Below are 18,501 nucleotides of genomic sequence, written 5' to 3'. Positions count from 1 at the left end.
GTGACAGTTTTTGCCTTTTGATGACGTATATGTTGGATGAGAGCGCCTTGAGCGTCCATACTACACTCAGATACATATCTGATTGATATCCATATCCTGGGTCACATTTGAAAGAATCTTAATTGTACCGTTCACATCGACATGAAAAAAAAAATCTGATGCATGTCACATTGGGCCAATAAATCAGAATTGACCCGCAATGTGAACATAGACTTTGTTTTGTAAGCACAGCGTTTTTTTGTTGTTGTTTTTTTTTAAGTCGGGAAACAGAACTCTATAGACTATTATATGACATGTTGTTATGTATTAGGAAAGAGATAATTTTTGCGAGAACATAAGGAACAAAACATTTGTGACCACCGTCTGTCATTCACATATAATACATTCCATCATTGATAGTCTCCTCACATTATAGCACCATAACATATTCTTGTCCTCTATTCCAGTTGGCATGGCAACACACAGTCTCCCCCACCACCTGTGGCTTGGAAATGCTGTGATGTATAGGAAACTGCATCAACCAATAAGACTTTTGGCTCGGGATGAAAAGATGGGAGGGGGCTCTCTCACTCACAAGTCCTATTGTGCTTAGAACATGCCAAACAGGGAAGGACAAGATGACTCTATGATGTTTGTCTCATCTATCTGGACACATACATGAGTAAGTGACCCAGTTTTTCTGTTGCAAAAAGTACACCAGGGACAAACTAGGTAAGGTAATGGGATAAAATCCCATTACCTTGTGGTGAGTGTTTGTGTGCGTGTGCGTGTGCGAGTGAATGTGGTACACATAGGTACGTATGTATAACACGTATAACTGGGCCATTAGATGAGTCATCCACTGTCTGTCTGGGGACTGTGGCTGCAGTCATGCTGCCAGATTGTGTTTGTGTATTTGTGCACATGCAGTTTAATCAGTAAGGTGCGTTGCAACAGCAATCACCAATGAATACATCAATGTCACTGACCATTGTCTGTAGCAGTCTTCACTCTTTACTATGACCCACATCATACTACTGAGGTCCCAAAAATGTCCCTTTTACATTGCACGGTACAGAGACAACTCGCTACAACTTTTAGCAACAAGGTACTACATGCAGGACGTGGACAGTCAGTGTTTCAAGCTTGCCAACGTGATACAGTATGAGTGACTTAACCCACTGCTGGTTGTTCATTGGTCGAGCAGATTCATAATCACTGAATTTCTAGGTCCGGCCGTGGCATTGAGGGGGTCCGGTTTGGTGACTTCAGTATTGCATCGCTGCTTTTTGCAGATGATATGTTTCTGTCGGCTTAAAAAGCCTCAATCTTCAACTCTCACGGGAGCGGTTTGTAGCCAAATGTGAAGCGGTTGGGCTGAGAATCACCTCCTCCAAATCTGAGACCATGGTACTCAGTTGGAGAAGGGTAGAGTGCCCTCTCCAGGTCGGAAATGATATCCTGCTCCAAATGGAGGAATTCAAATATTTTGGGGTCTCGTTCACAAGTGAGAAAAGAATGGAGATTTAAAGGCCAAAGGCGGAGGGAGGCTACCCTCTTGTCCACCGGGGTGAACCCCAACATACAGGCGCCGAGCCGGGGGGCAATATGTAAACCCACACCTGCTCTGCGCCTCTCACCGTGGGCAACTCCAGAGTGGAAGAGAGTCCAACCCCTCTCAAGAGGACTGGTACTAGAGCCCAAGCCGTGTGTGGAGGCGAGCCCGACTATATCTAGTCGGAACTTCTCGACCTTACACACCAGCGCAGGCGCCTTCCCTGCCAGAGAGGTGACATTCCACGTCCCAAGAACCAGCTTTTGTAGACGGGGATCGGATTGCCAAGGTTCCCGCCTACGGCCACCGCCCAGCTCACATTTATTTTCATAGGATGGATGAACGTTAAATATATTTTATTTGTAGTGTATTCAATTGAATATAGGTTGAAAAGGATTTGCAAAACATGGTATTCTGTTTTTTTGTTTTGTTTTATACAACGTCCCAACTTCATTGGAATTGGGGTTTGTAGAACCCTACCTGAATACGCTGTGGAAAAGGGATTACAGTGTCTGTACTCCAATCTGATTTGTACTCAAGAATCGTGTATTTCATTGAACAACATGAATGTTTTTAACTTCACCAATTTCACTGTTTCACTGTCACCTCTCAATATGCAAAGAACCGCATGGGGGTGTTAACCACCTGTCGACTATAATTTCTGCCTTCAGGATTCCACCTTGAGTTTCTTATACCTTGTCTGTATGATGGTGCAGAGTGAGAATACATTTTGCCCTTTACATACAAGAAAGTCAGACAAATCAATTTCATAGGGTTAGCCTTGTATTTGCCCAACGCTGGACTGTCCAGTTCTTAGCAGCTGCAGTGTCCATTACGCAGCAGCAGGGCTGTAGCCTCAGCTGAATGAATAACGTGGCCATCTGAGAGAGAGTGCAGTCATTGTAACACCTTAACATAAGGAGAGAGATGATGTGAAGACAACCATAGCAGAATTATAGCAATGGCAAGTTTCACACTAGTTGGGCAGTGGAGAAAGAAAATGGGATATGGATGGGGGAGAGAGGAGCAAACTGGAATTGGTGGCTGCAGAAAAAGGACAATAAAATGGATATAGCAAGATAGGTTCCAGGACTGATATCACAAAAGTTATATTTCAGTCCCAAACTACAGGTTTTCCCCTTCAAATTAATCTTCTTGGAGTCTAACGACTTTTCCTAGCCTTCTCTGTCATACCTTCTTGCACTCAGGCCAAGTCAGGGGAGGAGGGAGGTTGCTCCAGCATGGCGATGTTCTTCCCACCCAGGAACTGTCAGAAGCTCAGGGCATTGTGAGCAAGCGCGTTGTCATGGTGAAGCAGCTTCAAGTTGTCTTTCTTCAACTGACGCCTCTTCTCGCTGACTGAATGACGCAGACGCCACATGATTGCTTTAGAATTTGTAAAATTAATCATCTGGCCCTCATTGAAAAGAGAGTCTGTAGCTGGAACCTTTTTGGTAGACCTTGTATATTATTATTCTTGCTCCATTGAAAACAATTAAAGTCAGCGTTCTTTGACTCATTCTATTTTTTCCAAATGTTTAGTTCCTTGTATCCACAGTATGCGTGACAATCACAGCTGTTTTCCTTTGGCATTTGAAACATGCGGAGTTAATGAGTTCTGTTGCTTTGGGATTAAATTGGATGACTCAGATATTACATGTTTTTGCACTTACTCCAGCAACTATACACATATTGGTAGATATTTGTTTTATTTAAAAAAAGGTGACCTCCTAAAAAATTATCAGAATACATTAGTGATGGAACGGTTTTTGAAAACCGTCAAAACAGTTCGGGTTCACTCTTTGGGTTCGTTCCGCGTGTGTCCCATTCATGGGCATGCACACTTTTTCCCCTCATTTTACTAATGTGGAGAAGCAGAGAGGGAATCCCAAGGCAGCGCTAATTGCGCTAATACAAGCCATGATGGCGCCGCGTTTCGTTGCGGTGGTGCGTGTAAGATACTATTTGACACCCCAATGCTTCCTTGGGAATTTATAGTGGGAACACTATACAGGCAACATTTGTTGGACACAGCAGTTCTTTTAAGTGTACTGAATCACTTGAATCAGTTTGTTGAAAAGATTTGTTCAGCAAATCGTTCAGTTCTTTTTCACAGAATTATACTATTTTTTCTTCATTCGGTTTATGATTTAGCCCTGAGGTTTATGTTTACTCAACACGTTCATTGAAGGATGAGGCATCGTTGTCACGTATTGTAAACGAGGAGAGGCAGGGAGATTAAAAAAATGTTTACTTTAGTGAAATTAAGCTCTCGAACACCCGACTTCAGTGGTGACTCGTGATCATCCATGTGGCGAGCTCAGCTACCGCACATACAGTGGGTACGACCCCCCTAAAATTTTCACTCTTTGTTATATTGCAGCCATTTGCTCAAATCATTTGTTTTTTTTCCTTATTAATGTACACACAGCACCCCATAATGACAGAGAAAAACAGAATTGTTGACATTTTTGCAAATGTATTACAAAAGAAAAACTGAAATATTACACAACCTTAAGTATTCAGACCCTTTGCTCAGTATTTAGTCGAAGCACCCTTTTGAACTAATACAGCCATGAGTCTTTTTGGGAATGATGCAACAAGTGTTTCACACCTGGATTTAGAGATCCTCTGCCATTCCTCCTTGGAGATCCTCTCTAGTTCTGTCAGGTTAGATGGTGAACGTTGGTGGACAGCCATTTTCAGGTCTTAACAGAGATGCTCAATTGGGTTTAAGTCAGGGCTCTGGCCGGGCCATTGAAGAACAGTCACGGAGTTGTTCTGAAGCCACTCCTTCGTTATTTTAGCTGTGTGCTTAGGGTCATTGACTTGTTAGAAGGTGACCCTTCGGCCCAGTCTGAGGTCCTGAGCACTCTGGAGAAGGTTTTAGTCCAGGATATCCCTGTACTTGGCTGCAGTCATCTTTCCTTCGATTGCAACCGGTCGTCCTGTCCCTGCAGCTGAAAAACACCCCCACAGCATGATGCTGCCACCACCATGCTTCACTGTTGGGACTGTATTGGACAGGTGATGAGCAGTACCTGTTTTTTTCCCACGCATACCGCTTAGAAATAAGCCCAAAACGTTTTATCTTGGTCTCATCAGACCAGAGAATCTTATTTCTCACCATCTTGGAGTCCTGGATGGATGGATGACTTTTTACATAGCAATTCAGTGCAGAGTGGACGACTGGTTAGAGCGTCAGCCTCACAGTTCTGAGGACCCGGGTTCAATCCCCGGCCCCGCCTGTGTGGCGTTTGCATGTTCTCCCCGTGCCTGCGTGGGTTTTCTCCGGGCACTCCGGTTTCCTCCCGCATCCCAAAAACATGCATTAATTGGAGACTCTAAATTGCCCGTAGGCGTGACTGTGAGTGCGAATGGTTGTTTGTTTGTATGTGCCCTGCGATTGGCTGGCAACCAGTTCAGGGTGTACCCCGCCTCCTGCCCGATGACAGCTGGGATAGGCTCCGGCACGCCCGCGACCCGCGTGAGGACAAGCGGCTCAGAAAATGGATGGATGAATTCAGTGCAGATTCAGTTGGCGACTATTTAAGTATTGTGTGGAATTGTAATTTTTTAAAAATTAACTAATAAGCTTGAAAGAGCTTTAACTTCACCATTGTAGTCAGATAGGAACTGGTAAATGTTTTTACTAGATCATGTTTAATTGTTATATATTTCCTCTATAGAGATAGATAGATATATTTTATTAACATTAACTGATACAATGGATCATAATCATAAGGCAGTTGCACTTTTAGTAATTATTTTTATTCTGCATCATCCATCCATCCATGAATTTTCCTCCACGTTATTTGATTTCATTCAATTATAATGTATACTGTATATTTTAACTGTACCATGCCGAGGGCGAGTTATAACATTTCAATATTAAATTCAGAATTCCCCCAAAATATGTCATTTCCTCACAACTCCAAGTGAAATAAAGGAAGCAAATGTATTTTTTTTATCCAGTTCAGTTTAAGTAGGACACTCAAGCGTTTGTTGTCACCTTTACTGATATACACCACAACAACCCAGGATCTCCAGGGAGACTCACTCTTTAGCCAGTTCTTATATAATGAACTTTTAGTGGCTTCCAATCTGAAATTTAGCTTTTTATCCCCGGAAGAGTCTCAACAATGACATGGCATGTCGGATTTGTCTACTTGGACTGCTTTGTATCTCCACCCATTTTGATACTGACTTCAATCATAATGTAGCTTGATTTGTGTACCATGTGATTTGGGGGTGCTTCAAGGTTCAACAGAAACAACAAATAATAATTTTAAAACATGAACAAAAGAAGAAAATTCAACCAACACTTTACACTGCCAGATGTTTTGCCGTTTAATCAGCAGTTCATTTGAGTTTGCTCTTTGGCCCGGAGCAGATAACACACACACTGGTTAATGATACAATAAAGATACAATTAAAAAATTGTCACAAATTGACACACATCCACAATATGTTATATATATCATTACATAATGTTATGGTTATTGTATTTTCAAACATACAGAATTTACAGGACACGAATGCTGTTCATTCATTCACGGATGTTCATTTATTTTCATCTCACTTTTCTAGTTCCGACAAGAACAGGGTCTCAGTCATTACCATGGCAACCCTGGACTGCATGTTGTGTTATGTTAACATGAGTGCTGATGGTACTGTTCACATTTGTGAGCAGTGCTTTTACGAACTAAGATACGTTACTGTTATATTTAGTCGTTATGTGGTCAGGATTTTGTACTGTTTTGTATGTATCACTTAAAGATAACTTTGCAATAGATTCAAATACATCTTTTACTATTATTTTTTTAAACTAGAAATGTTATCTTAACAATGTTTTCATATGGTCGGCCCAACAGCAGGGAAAAATAAAATCCTCTGAATTAAGTCCTGCTTCAGATGTGTGATCTGATTCACCAACTGGACTGATAACATTTATGGATTACGTTGTGTTATGTATATAATTCACTGCACCATTTGATTGTACAGTTCTTGATATCACCATTTCTTCCTCTCTTTCCTTTTCCAGGTTTATTTGGCCTCAGCTGTTGTTGTGCCAACCACGCTCCTCCCTACCAATGACTGCAACCATTCCCATGTGGTTGCCTATTGAAGGGTCTGCCGGCAAATCCTGAGCAGCAAGGGCTGTGTCAGCCTCATTGTCCTGTCATTGGCTGCTGGATGGGACTGAGGCCGGATGGAGCCAGAGTCCAAGAAGCAGAATAACGACTCATCAGAGAAAGATGAGAAAGGGTGAGGCAGATTGTGTGTGTGTGTGTGTGTGTGTGTGAAACGTACACTCAGTGATCACAACATTAGGTACACCCCCACAGTGCACAATTTAATGTATTCCAAGGAAAGAACACCAACATTTTAGAAGCCTCTCAGAGCAAGGATCCACTGCACTTCTACACCACTACCAGCAAATAATAAAAGTCAAATAATAAACATTGGTTGATAACCATAGGTCACTGATAGTGTAGTGGTACACTCGCCTGACTTTGGTGCGGGCAGCGTGGGTTCAGTTCGCACTCAGTGACGGTGTGAATGTGAGTGCGAATGGTTGTCCGTATCTATACGTGCCCTGTGACTGACTGGCGACCAGTTCAGGGTGTAGTCCGCCTTTGGCCCGAAGTCAGCTGGGATAGGCTCCAGCGTCCCGCGACCCTAACCAGGATAAGCGGTGTTGAAAATGGATGGATGGATGGATGGATGGATGGATGGTTGATAACCTGACTGTTACTGTGTCAATCAAAACCGAACATTGTAGTTTTTGTTTGTTTGTTTTACCGGTTTATACGTACAGTATGTATGTAGTTTTTTTTTCGGAGGCAGGTGATACAGCTCATGTATTGAATCTCATTAGATTGTGCAGGTGCACAGGATGAAAGTGTCCACTGAGTGAGTATACAGTATGCACTGTTGCTTTTTGTGCATGCATGCGTGTGTGATTGTGTGCCTATCAAATCTGGGATGTAAACATCACAGGAGAGCAGAGATTAACCGTTGATGTGCCGGAACATATGAAAATATGAGTTATTTTCTATTGTTTCAAATATTTTTCTGTATCAGTTTAACAAGACAGAACATAATTATAGAACCTGTTGCAGAATTTGACGTATGTATAAACAGGTAATGGTTTGAACGACAGTGTGTGTATTTTTGGGAGGCAAACTGAAAGGCAGTAAACACTGTCACACTGCCATCTGTGCTTTCTGTCTCTCCTCCTGCACGTGTGCACTCACACACGCACATGCTGCCCTCGATGCTTCATTTAACAAATTCATTGACTGAGTTCAGAAGCGACCAGAAGATTCTAGAACATAAACCAGAATAAGGAGAACTGCTCTTTATTTTCTTGGATATTAGAGAGGAATAATGATTTGGTCACAATGGCTAGGCATTATTGGTAGATTGGATTTGCACTTGTTGATTTTTGACTGACTGATTCAGTTACTTTAGAATTAGAAGCCTATCGGGTCTTTGAGTACAGTGGACATTGCTTTCAGTGCCCTTTTACTCAGTTAATGTTTCATCATGATAGACAGTCGCTAAGGATTCAAAGTTATTATATTACTGTATGTACAAATTCATAGTCTAGTACATACATAACTCAGTCTTACTTCTGAGTTGGAAACACTGTTAATAATAATTTATTGTATATTATCTGAGAACGTGGTTGTTTAGCTACTATACTGTAGGGTGTTTCGCTCACAGATACAGATCAAATTCGAGTGGTGCTGTGAAACAGTACAGTGTATATTGATGCCTTTACCTTCATTTATACAATACCGTGATGCTGATAGATCAGAACATTTTACAAACCCCAATTCCAATGAAGTTGGCACAGTGTGTATCATGTAAATAGAAACAGAGTACAATGATTTGCAACTCCTTTTCAACACGTATTCAGTTGAATACACTTCTAAGACAAGGTACGATATTTAATGTTCAAACTGATAAACTTTGTTTTTGTGCAAATATTCTCTCATTTTAATTTGGATTCTTGCAACACGTTCCCAAAAAGCTGGGACAGGGGCAACCAAAGTAGAGGAATGCTCAAACTAAACCTGTTTGGAACTTTCCACAGGTGAACAGGTTCATTGGAAAGAGGTGAGTGTCATGATTGGGTATAAAAGGAGCATCCCCGAAAAGCTCCGTTCACAAGCAAGGATGGGCTGAGGTTCACCACTTTGTGAGCAACTGCATGAGGAAAGAGTCAAACAAATTAAGACCAACGTGTCTCAACATGCAATTGCAAGGAATCAGTTTGAACATTAAATATCTTGTCTTTGTAGTGTATTCCATTGAATGTAAGTTGAAAATGATTTGCAAATCATTGTATTCTGTTTTTATCTACCTTTTACACAATTTCCCAACTTAATTTGATTTGGAGTTTGTATTATGTTACGTGTTCGTGTGAACGCCACAGGGTTTCTGGTTGCTGCTCTGAAATCATCCTGGCCTCATTTCAACACAACGCAACTTCATGATTGTTTTGGTTTATTTTTTTGCCCCAAGATTGTTTGCCAAATTTCGGATGGTTGATTGACTGGTTTGCTTCTCCAATGAATGAAACCTTGAATGCCTTTATTTAAAAAAAAAAAAAAAGAAAAATGTCAATGGTTTTAACAATTAAACAGAAACAGACCAAACGGTGATCTAGCCTGAGGCCCATCTAACCCACTTCACATTAAATGCACATGCCACATAAAACAAAGTAAAGTATCTACCTTTTGCAAGTTCGACTATTTCTGTCTAGAGACATTCAGTCCAACAAATCTAAGTGGAGGTAAAGTGACAAATGCTAACTTGTGCTGGCTTGGCTAACTTTCGTAGCGTGGGTACTCCCCTACTAACACTAAACGTTTAGAAACACACACAGTTATTACAACTGTCCAAGTGGTTATAATACAGATTTTTCATTAATTACTCCCCTGTATCCAGACTTGGAACAGGCACCGGAGACCATGGGTGCGGGGTCATTAATTGGCCAGGAACCGGACCTGCATTTGCTCGATGAAATTTCGTAATGTATGTATAGCAGTGCAACAAGAACACTCCATATTATATCCAACCAGGGCAACCTGGAGTTTACATTGAATTCATAGTTGTCTGTCAGCTCGAGAGCACACTTTTTTGGGGGCACGTAGAACACAACCAGATCTCACCTCGGGCTAAAAAGACAGTCAGTCATTTATCACCATGGCTACAACTGTGTAACTACAGTTTGATGTAGCTCGTTGTAAAAATAGCATGTACCTGAGGAGGTTATTGGAACTCTGCAGACGGCTCAGTAAACTGCGTGTGTGGGCCAGTTGCATAAGGGTGTTTCCCTGCGGCGAGACGAATTTGTGTTGTTATACTCATCGAGTGTCTACAATGAGTATACCCCTCACATTTTTGTAAATATTTGATCTTTTCACGGGACAATACTGAGGAAATGACACACAATGTAAATGAATCAGTGTACATCTTGTATAGAAGTGTAAATTTACAAAAGAACTCAATAATGCACAGCCGTTAAATGTCTAAACTGCTGGCAACAAAGGTGCGTCCAGCCCTAAGAGAGCCCTAAGAGAGTTTCATGGTTTAGATATTAATTGCTGTGTGTTGAGTTGGATCAGATTTTGATGCTGTAATAACCTCGGGCAACCTATTGCAGTTTCTCGGTATGACAGTATTGCAATGAGACGTACAACTCTGTGAATGTGAGTGCGAATGGTAGTTTGTTTATATGTGCCCTGCGATTGGCTGGCGACCGCTTCAGCGTGTACCCCCCCAGCACGCCCGCGACCCTAGTGAGGAGAAGCGGCTCAGAAAATGGATGGATGGATGAAATCAAAATGGAGTACAACAGTAAAAGTAGTTTTTTCTCAGAAAATGTTGTGAAGTAAAGTTAGAGCAGAAACAAGCTGATGTTAGCCATAGTCATGTTATCTGCCTCGGTAGCATGTAGATCGTATTTTTTAAACAAATTGTAGACACTCTAACTTTCGTACCTGGTTGCAAACGTTCATTGCAAGAAAGCGTTATATTAAGATTGATTGATTGTGTTCATGTGCTGATGCTACTATTGTGCGTGTGCGTGTGTGTGTGTGTGTGTGCTGTGTATATATGCATGTATCATGTGGGCATGTGGATTAGAGCGATTAAGTGGCGGTGAGGGCAGAAAGCAGAGGACAGCTCAGGATGCCTCGGTATGTGACATCATCAGCAGGGGATTGTTGCTTTGTGGTTGTGCGCATGTGCATGTTTCTCACTGTGTCATTGAGAATGCACGTGTTCTTGTGAGTGCTGCCTCATGCCCCGCACCCTCCCCTTGGTGAGCGTTCAGTCTCAGACCATTCTGGATGCTCACACAAGCAAACACACACATAGACACACGTGGGTCGAAGACAAAGGGAAGGTTGAAGTGATGGGAAGCGAAATCTGTAAGATGTTTATTTTTTAGGGTAAGGTTATAAGATGAGTTTAAAAGGGTATCGTATGTTATATATTTCCGGTTAAAACTATTAAAACGCACAATTATTCAGGGTTTTTCGGTATTCGTGGCATGGCTTGCTTGGTTCCTATCCCCCTGCAAAATGTGGGTGTTTACCAGAGTTGGAGTGTTTGACCTCTTCTTTAGGCATTCTTGGACATTTTTAACTGTGTTTTGGTTAATTATCCTGTTGTAAGACCATTGACCTGCAGACACCCAGTTTCTTACACCGGACAGCACATTTCATAAATTCCATTCTATTTCAGTAACCATTGTGTTTTTTTGTCTTCTTTCTTTAAAAGAAGGGTACCAACTGTGAAACGTGGAGGAGGCTCAATTATGGTTTGTTTTGTACATGGGTACACTAAAATCTCAAGACGATCAAGGCATTCTGGAGCGAAATATGCTGCCCAGTGTCTGGAAGCTTGGCCTCACCCGCAGGCCATGGGTCCACCAACAGGATAATGAAGCTAAACACACATCTACAAATGGGGGGAAATGGCTCAGAACAAAACATTGACTATATATATATATATATATATATATATATATATATATATATATATACATATATATATATATATATATATATACATATATATATATATATATATATATATATATATATATATACATATATATATATATATATATATATACATATATATACTAGACTTTACACCGATTTTATCGGGCCGATCGGTATCGGCCGATATTTAGCATTTTATGCTGACCGGCTGATGGGCTTTAATGTCATAATTCACTGAAAGACCGCAAAAGACATTTTCTCTGCATCGCCATCGTGCACAGTATATTTGAATCCAAAAGCTAGTTTATTTTTAGCTTTGTCGTGCGTCTTTTGACGTAGTATTGGACACATCTGACGGCCAATATAGTTATTTAAAAAAAAAAAAAAAAAAAAAACGTCAGCTGGCATAGGCTGCAGCGACCCTAACCAGGATAAGCGGTGTTGAGAATGGATGGATGGATACTGATTAAAATTAAAATAAATTAAAATAAAATAAATAATTTCAAAAAGTATAAGGGTGGGTCTTAATTTTCATGATTTCAGAGGCATTCAACAATATTATCGTTTATCATGATAGTTTCTGGGAAACAATATCGTCTTAATTTTTTTTTATCAGTCACAGGTCTACGTGTGTATTTATCATTTTGAAACCCATCATTCGTTTGTTCAGGTGGTTATAAAGTTAGGGAAGAAGAACGTTCATTTGTTTTGTTGAACAGGTTTTATGGTGCATATATTGTAAATGCACGATGTGAGACAACTCGTGGGTGTGTTTTTTTTTTTAGCTCAGCATAATCATTACAGTTCCGTAAGAGGTGCTTGTGGTTTTGTAGCATGTGCATTTCCTGCGATGCTTAGCATTTTCAATTATCTGCATCAGGTTTTGAGGTTATTATGCTTATGACTGTGTACAGGGCCTCTTCGTGCGCCACTTTAAACGTGTAACCACATGACCCCACCTTTCAACGGAAACACACATATAACCACTCTGCCAAGCCAGCCTCTCCCTTCAGAATCAGAATCAGAATGTGACAAAACAACATTATACAACTCTTGCTTGGCGCTTGGAGGCAGTGTTCTTCATCAATTTAATTAAATACCCAAGAGTTATTTAACTGAAGCATGGCAGTCACATGGACAGTCACAGGGAGTTTTTGATCTGTACTGATTTCCGTTTAAATACATAGCAAATTTTAATTAGATTTTAGAATATAGGTAGAACTATATTAATTAGTGGCTTTTTTTCTGAGAACTCACAAGGATATTTTTAGTTCAATTTAGAAGCTTCAGCTGCTACTTCCTTGAATTTGGCATGAATATATAATACCGTGGGTGACAGCTGGAATAACAAACTAGGAAAAGACATTCACTGAAGACATAAGAATGCAGACCCACATATTACTGTTTGGAGTTAATTTAGTGACTTAGCTGTGGAGGCGGCAAATCCTAGACTAAGTTTGAAAGCAGTCAGCTCACTGATGATCAGGCACGTGATACGGTACTTTAACAGGAAGTGATGTGACTAAATGCAAATGAACAACACCGTTTTTATTATTTTCTTTTTTTTTCCCTACGGAAGTTAATTTCACATTTAAAGTGTGGTATAGTTTCCAAATGGATTTCTATAGCATTCGCATGTCTTAGGAAAACTCCCCGCTCCAGGACTTCCAGGCACCCTCAGACTTCAATGAGTCGCAGCTCATGTGTGCGCACACATGAGCTGCTTATGCACAGTGAGTGGGCCTGAAGCCATTACGGGATAATGCACGTATCTTGAAGTTGCACAAGCCAGGCGTTTAAAAAAACACTTTTGCACGAACGGGAGAATATGGCAGAATAAAGTATCCAATCGGACTGTTTTGATATTGCTATCTTTTCACAGCCCCAAAGAGGCATATTCTGTTTGTCTCTAAGAATTGTGATGATATGCTTTGATGCGTTGTAATTAGTAGACTTGACACCGATCTAATCGGCTTAATCGGTATCGGCCGATAGTTAGCGTTTTATGCTGATCGGCTTTAATGCCATAATTCGCCAAAAGACATTTATTCCGCGTCGCCATCGTGCACAGTATATTTGTATCCAAAAGCTAGTTTATTTTTAGCCTAGTCGCGTGTCTTTTGTGACGTAGTACTGTAAATATCTGACAACCAATGAAGTTATGAAAAAAAAAAAAAGATTTCGGTGCTGTGGGACAGACAACACGTCTGAAAGAGACAACACATAATGCGTGGATCAGACTACAAGACAAATTTGGTCTTTCATGATTGCACTATGTCAGACTACTGCAATAAAATATTGTATTCTGATACCACCACATCTCGCCTTTTACGATCACTGGGCTTTATCATGTCAACGCAAACGCAACTGGATACACTCGTTACCATGGCGATAACAACAATGGATCGCGCCGTGTGTATTATAAGAACAAAATGGGGTAAAAACGTGTGCTTTTGGTCACCGGTGCTCGGGAGAGGACATTAATTTAAGGCTTGCTTGAGGTATGTTCGCATACTTTTAATACGATACGGCTCGCAAGAAGGCAACAAAATGTTATGTACCCGAACAAGCTAGTGCTAGCACTAACAGTTGTATGAAATGGCTTCAAACTGCCGACTAGCTCCTGCGGACAAGTTCGCAGGCCTTATCATTAGCCACCGGGACGTAACCTCAGAGTCCGCAGCTAACGAGGCTATCTGAGCAAAGTCAGTTTTGTTATAGTTCTCGATTCATTTTCGACATGTTTTAACATCATTCCTGGATTTTATGCTCCAAGCAATTTCCAAATAAGATATTTACAGTTCAGAATGTGTAGCTCTCCTTTTGTTACGGTTGCGATTTGATCTTATTCAAGTTAAATAGTATACAAGGGCACATATGGAAAACTTGACAATCCGTTGAATTCCAATTGTTGGGTCTCTGGAATGCCTGCGCACCTATTGTGTGGAATTACACAACAATCTTTATTTTTTTTGTAAGCTGCATACATCCAAAACAATTCTCTGTGAAGACGTATTTCTGAATTTTGCTTACATTTTTCCAGGCTGATATCCATAATACACAATACAGGAGATCCACCATTCTTTTTCCTCACTCGTGACAACCAGATTACACCAAAACATGTCTAACATGTCAAAGCCAAATGCTAAGCTGAGCTACAGTGTTGTTGGATGCACAGTCTTCAGCATTAGCTTCTAATAACTCGATACTACTCGATCGTCGAAGTTAGCTATAGGGGGTGTATTTGTGTGCTGCCAATTCGCCTGATGCATGCACTACATGCATGGTCCGTACATCAATTTACAAGTGTAATTTGGCAGACTGGTGATGAGGTTCCGCCTCCATGAGTGAAAATGCAGTTGTTGCGCTTACTGGGGCTCAGTTTTCTTGAGCACAAGTCGCCACTAGCAACACTGCTTGTTCCACCCTCCTTATTGTCATGGTAACGCAAAGGTACACTGGAGTTGGCACACTCTCCTGTCGATGGGAGGTGTGGTGAGCTCAGTTGCATTAGACAGGACCGCCGCCTCAAAACAGGCCGTTTTCAACAGGCCTCTATGAATAGGGTGTTCTCGAATTCTTGATCTTTCCTATTTTGACAGTGGCATGTCAAAGGCACCTGGGAACGGGTTTAGTTTGTGGAAACATTACATAATGTCTCCTTAAACATGATTGTGTAAGAGCTGTTATATGGTCACGACCAAGTCACACTTAAAAAGGCAGAATTGGTTCTATAGCAAACATTGGAACGGATAAGCAACAACACGTCAAAACAGAGCATTTTCAATGCGTCCTTGTCTCGAGTGCAGCGTGGAATCAGACTAGCTGAGACTGGAATTCACCTGGAGGTGTTGTTCAAACTGTCAGTGTTCTTTTGAGGGCGAACAAAAGGGTGCTGTCATCCCTGGAATAGAAGAGAATCTAGTGATTCTGTTGATGTTGTTATTTATTTATTTGTTTGTATATTTTGATTATTTTGTAATAACATTCAATTGAACGAATTTATACAGCAGTTGCATTCATATCTGAAAATATTGTTTGAACTGCATATTATTTGAACTCAAAATTGTGTGCAAATAACCTTATTGTACGGTAGGAATTATCCATCCATCCACCTTCTGTACCGCTTTATCCTCGCAAGGGTCGCGATCTGTAGGAATTAATGATGCGAATAATAATTTCATGTTATTGCCAGAAGATACTACTGATGAAATACTGTGATTTAATCCTGTATGCTGCCCACAGGCGTGTGCATATTTCAATTGCGCAATTCAATTAAGCAAAATGAATTCATCAACAATGGCTTTCTTGTTCATTTCCATGAATTCATCTTTTCCATTAAATTTGTTATGAATTGCTTTTCATTGAAGCATGATTACACTGGTCAACAACAAATTTATTGTGTGAGATTTTTTTAGCTGATTTAACACAATTTTGATGTACTGTATCCAAATATCACTTTGGTTTTGTCCACGTTTTTATTTTATTTTTTATTTACAGGTATTTTCGCTTTAGAGGTTCAAATAAACAGAGGTTCGTGCCCTGAATTTTGAACAATGATGACGTAACATTCAATTTACATGTACCCACTTTGATCAAAGTCTCCTATTCAATTGACAGTAAGAAAGGTTTGTAAAATTTCAATTAATAAACTGTTAACAACTTGACATAAAAATCTGACCTGAACAAGAAAATCATTTTCGGATTCAGCGGTGCACAATTGTACTCAATCAGTTGAAAAAACACTTTAAACTACACCTTAAACTGGTCGCCAGCCAATCGCAGGCCACATATACTGTAAACAAACAACTATTCGCACCCCCATTCACACCTACGGGCAGTTTAGAGTCACCAATTAACCTAACATGCATGTTTTTGGGGATGTGGGAGGAAACCGGAGTACCCGGCGAAAACCCACGCAGGTACGGGGAGAACATGCAAACTCCACACAGGCGAGGCCGGATTTGAACGCGGATCCTCAGAACTGTGAGGCAGATGCGCTAACCAGTCGTCCACTCTGCCGCCAGTTTAATTTGAATCCCATTCAAATAAAATGAAATTGTTTTGCCTGGCCTTTCATGTTTTCTTTAAAGAATTGCACCCATCCTACAAATTCTGCGTGAGTAATCAAAGATATGAGCACAACTGTGTGTTTTCTCATAAAATAAATAAATAAGTAGGGCTGTGAATTTCAAAATAAGAGCAAATAAATAGAAAGAAAGTATTACGTGTTCAAATAAAGTGCTTAACTTCAGAATAATTATTTGTAAAAACTAACAAAATACAGATAACACTTCATGTTTTGTAGAAGCAAAATCATGCATCGTAAATAGGCATTATACATAGGTAGAAGGGTTTTCCAGAATTTTGAAGTCCACTTTGCGGGTGCGTATTATACATGGGTGCACATTATACACGAGAAATTAGGGTGGGTGTCGATACTACAGAGGGTAATTCATTTTTTCACACTTTGGCTATTAAGAATGTTAAAATGGTACTTAAATGTTTCTAGTTGGAAATGATTTATTGTGCATTAGAGCCAAAAGATATCCTAATTGATTTAAAACATTATGCCCACACGCCAAACCTAATTTGACTGGAGAGGACGGCCTCAGCTGCTGTTATATAATCGTATTAGTATTTAAGATGAAGTGAGTTTGGATGTAGAAAGCCTTTTTTGGGGGGGAATTATATTCCTGCGAGAAAAAGAAAAGGAAAATACTGGAGAGGAAAGGACATGAAATGAGTTCACTTAAATGAATCTAGCAGCAGCAACGATAGTAACATGAGATGGGGACAAGGATTTGCAAATGAGAAGGACAAAGAGGACACTTGGGAGGAGAAAAATACATATGTTTAAATCAAGACTGGCAGGCCGGAAGCTGGAGCATTCTTTCAAAACAGATGAGAGTGAAATGAATTGTACTGCGATAGCCGAGAATGCCACATGCTGACACGCGCACGCACACACAGGCATGCACACACACACAGGGGGGCTGGACCAGAGCAGCCAGAAAGGAAGAAGAGAGAGAGTGAAAAGGGGAGGGGAAGAGAGGGAAACAAACATCGTAGTCATTCTTGCCAGCAGCCAGTCTGAGGCAGGCGGACTAACGCTCGGGATAGCAGAACACATAGTAGAAGCTTGACTTACTTGACAATCTGTTGAACTTTTATGGGTCAACTTCAGTGTTGAGGTCACAGGGAGGTTGTTGGAGTTCAGACCTCCATGTAGAGTTAGATCAATGGTGTTTGCCAACCGCTATGAGGATCTCGACGTACTGCACTGACAACTGCAAACAGCTGCTGAGCACTGCATGCACTCCGTAAATTAGATTGCCGGGAGGCTGAAAGTGCAAAAAAATAAATACATCAAAATAACAGGAGCAGCATGCATATTTTACAGTCATACTGCATCAACAGGTTGGTGTTTAACTACTTTGTGTGTGCCTATGCATTTTGCAGTCAAGAGATCTGTTTCTGTTTGTTGTATTGATTGTCTCTTGTAGGATAAACACCAGTGTGTTCTTCTTGGTAGTAGTTTATGAAATTCAATGAATTCCTCATGCAATTTGTAGCTACTTTCTCAAGTAACACATTTGTCATCTGGCGAGAATCTGTGTAGGTTTGAAGCCTACTTTCCAGTGGGTTATTTTCTCATGTTATTGTAGTGGATGTTGGACATCTTACAACCCCAAGGCTCGTTGTTTGCTTTGCTCTTGCATCTGTTTTCCCCAATTCCCAGTGTCGTTATGTATTATTAGCACCCTTTTAAAACTTTGTTTTGTAATCCTTTTCACAATGCCACATTGTTGTGTTTGAATTATGTCAGCGAGGGAGGTCAAATTTGCCACTGTAAGGATTTACAGTTAGTTTAATCAATGCTAAAGAGATTAGAAATTGTGATCATGATTATTGGCACTAATTTATACGCATGCAAAT

General features: G+C 40.5%; 1 protein-coding gene across 13 annotated transcripts in view; it reads left to right on the top strand.

The window, feature by feature from the left end:
* Positions 1-18,501, top strand: part of LOC133414588 (thyroid hormone receptor alpha) — a 69,296-nt gene that overhangs the window by 30,367 nt on the left and 20,428 nt on the right. For 9 of the 13 annotated variants that reach the window (XM_061700055.1, XM_061700059.1, XM_061700048.1 and 6 more), the window contains 2 exons: positions 447-661; positions 6,579-6,802. In XM_061700055.1, the coding sequence (XP_061556039.1) occupies positions 6,747-6,802 (56 nt within the window). In that variant the 5' untranslated portion in view covers positions 447-661; positions 6,579-6,746. Of the gene's footprint in view, positions 1-446; positions 662-6,578; positions 6,803-16,859; positions 17,983-18,501 lie in introns of those variants that run through there. The other 4 variants (XM_061700053.1, XM_061700057.1, XM_061700060.1 and 1 more) reach the window with 4 other exon arrangements.

Source organism: Phycodurus eques, chromosome 16 (genome assembly GCF_024500275.1).
Source record: "Phycodurus eques isolate BA_2022a chromosome 16, UOR_Pequ_1.1, whole genome shotgun sequence".
Classification (NCBI taxonomy): Eukaryota; Metazoa; Chordata; class Actinopteri; order Syngnathiformes; family Syngnathidae; genus Phycodurus; species Phycodurus eques.
Note: the sequence above shows the minus strand (reverse complement) of the source record. Positions and strands in the feature narration are given on the sequence as shown.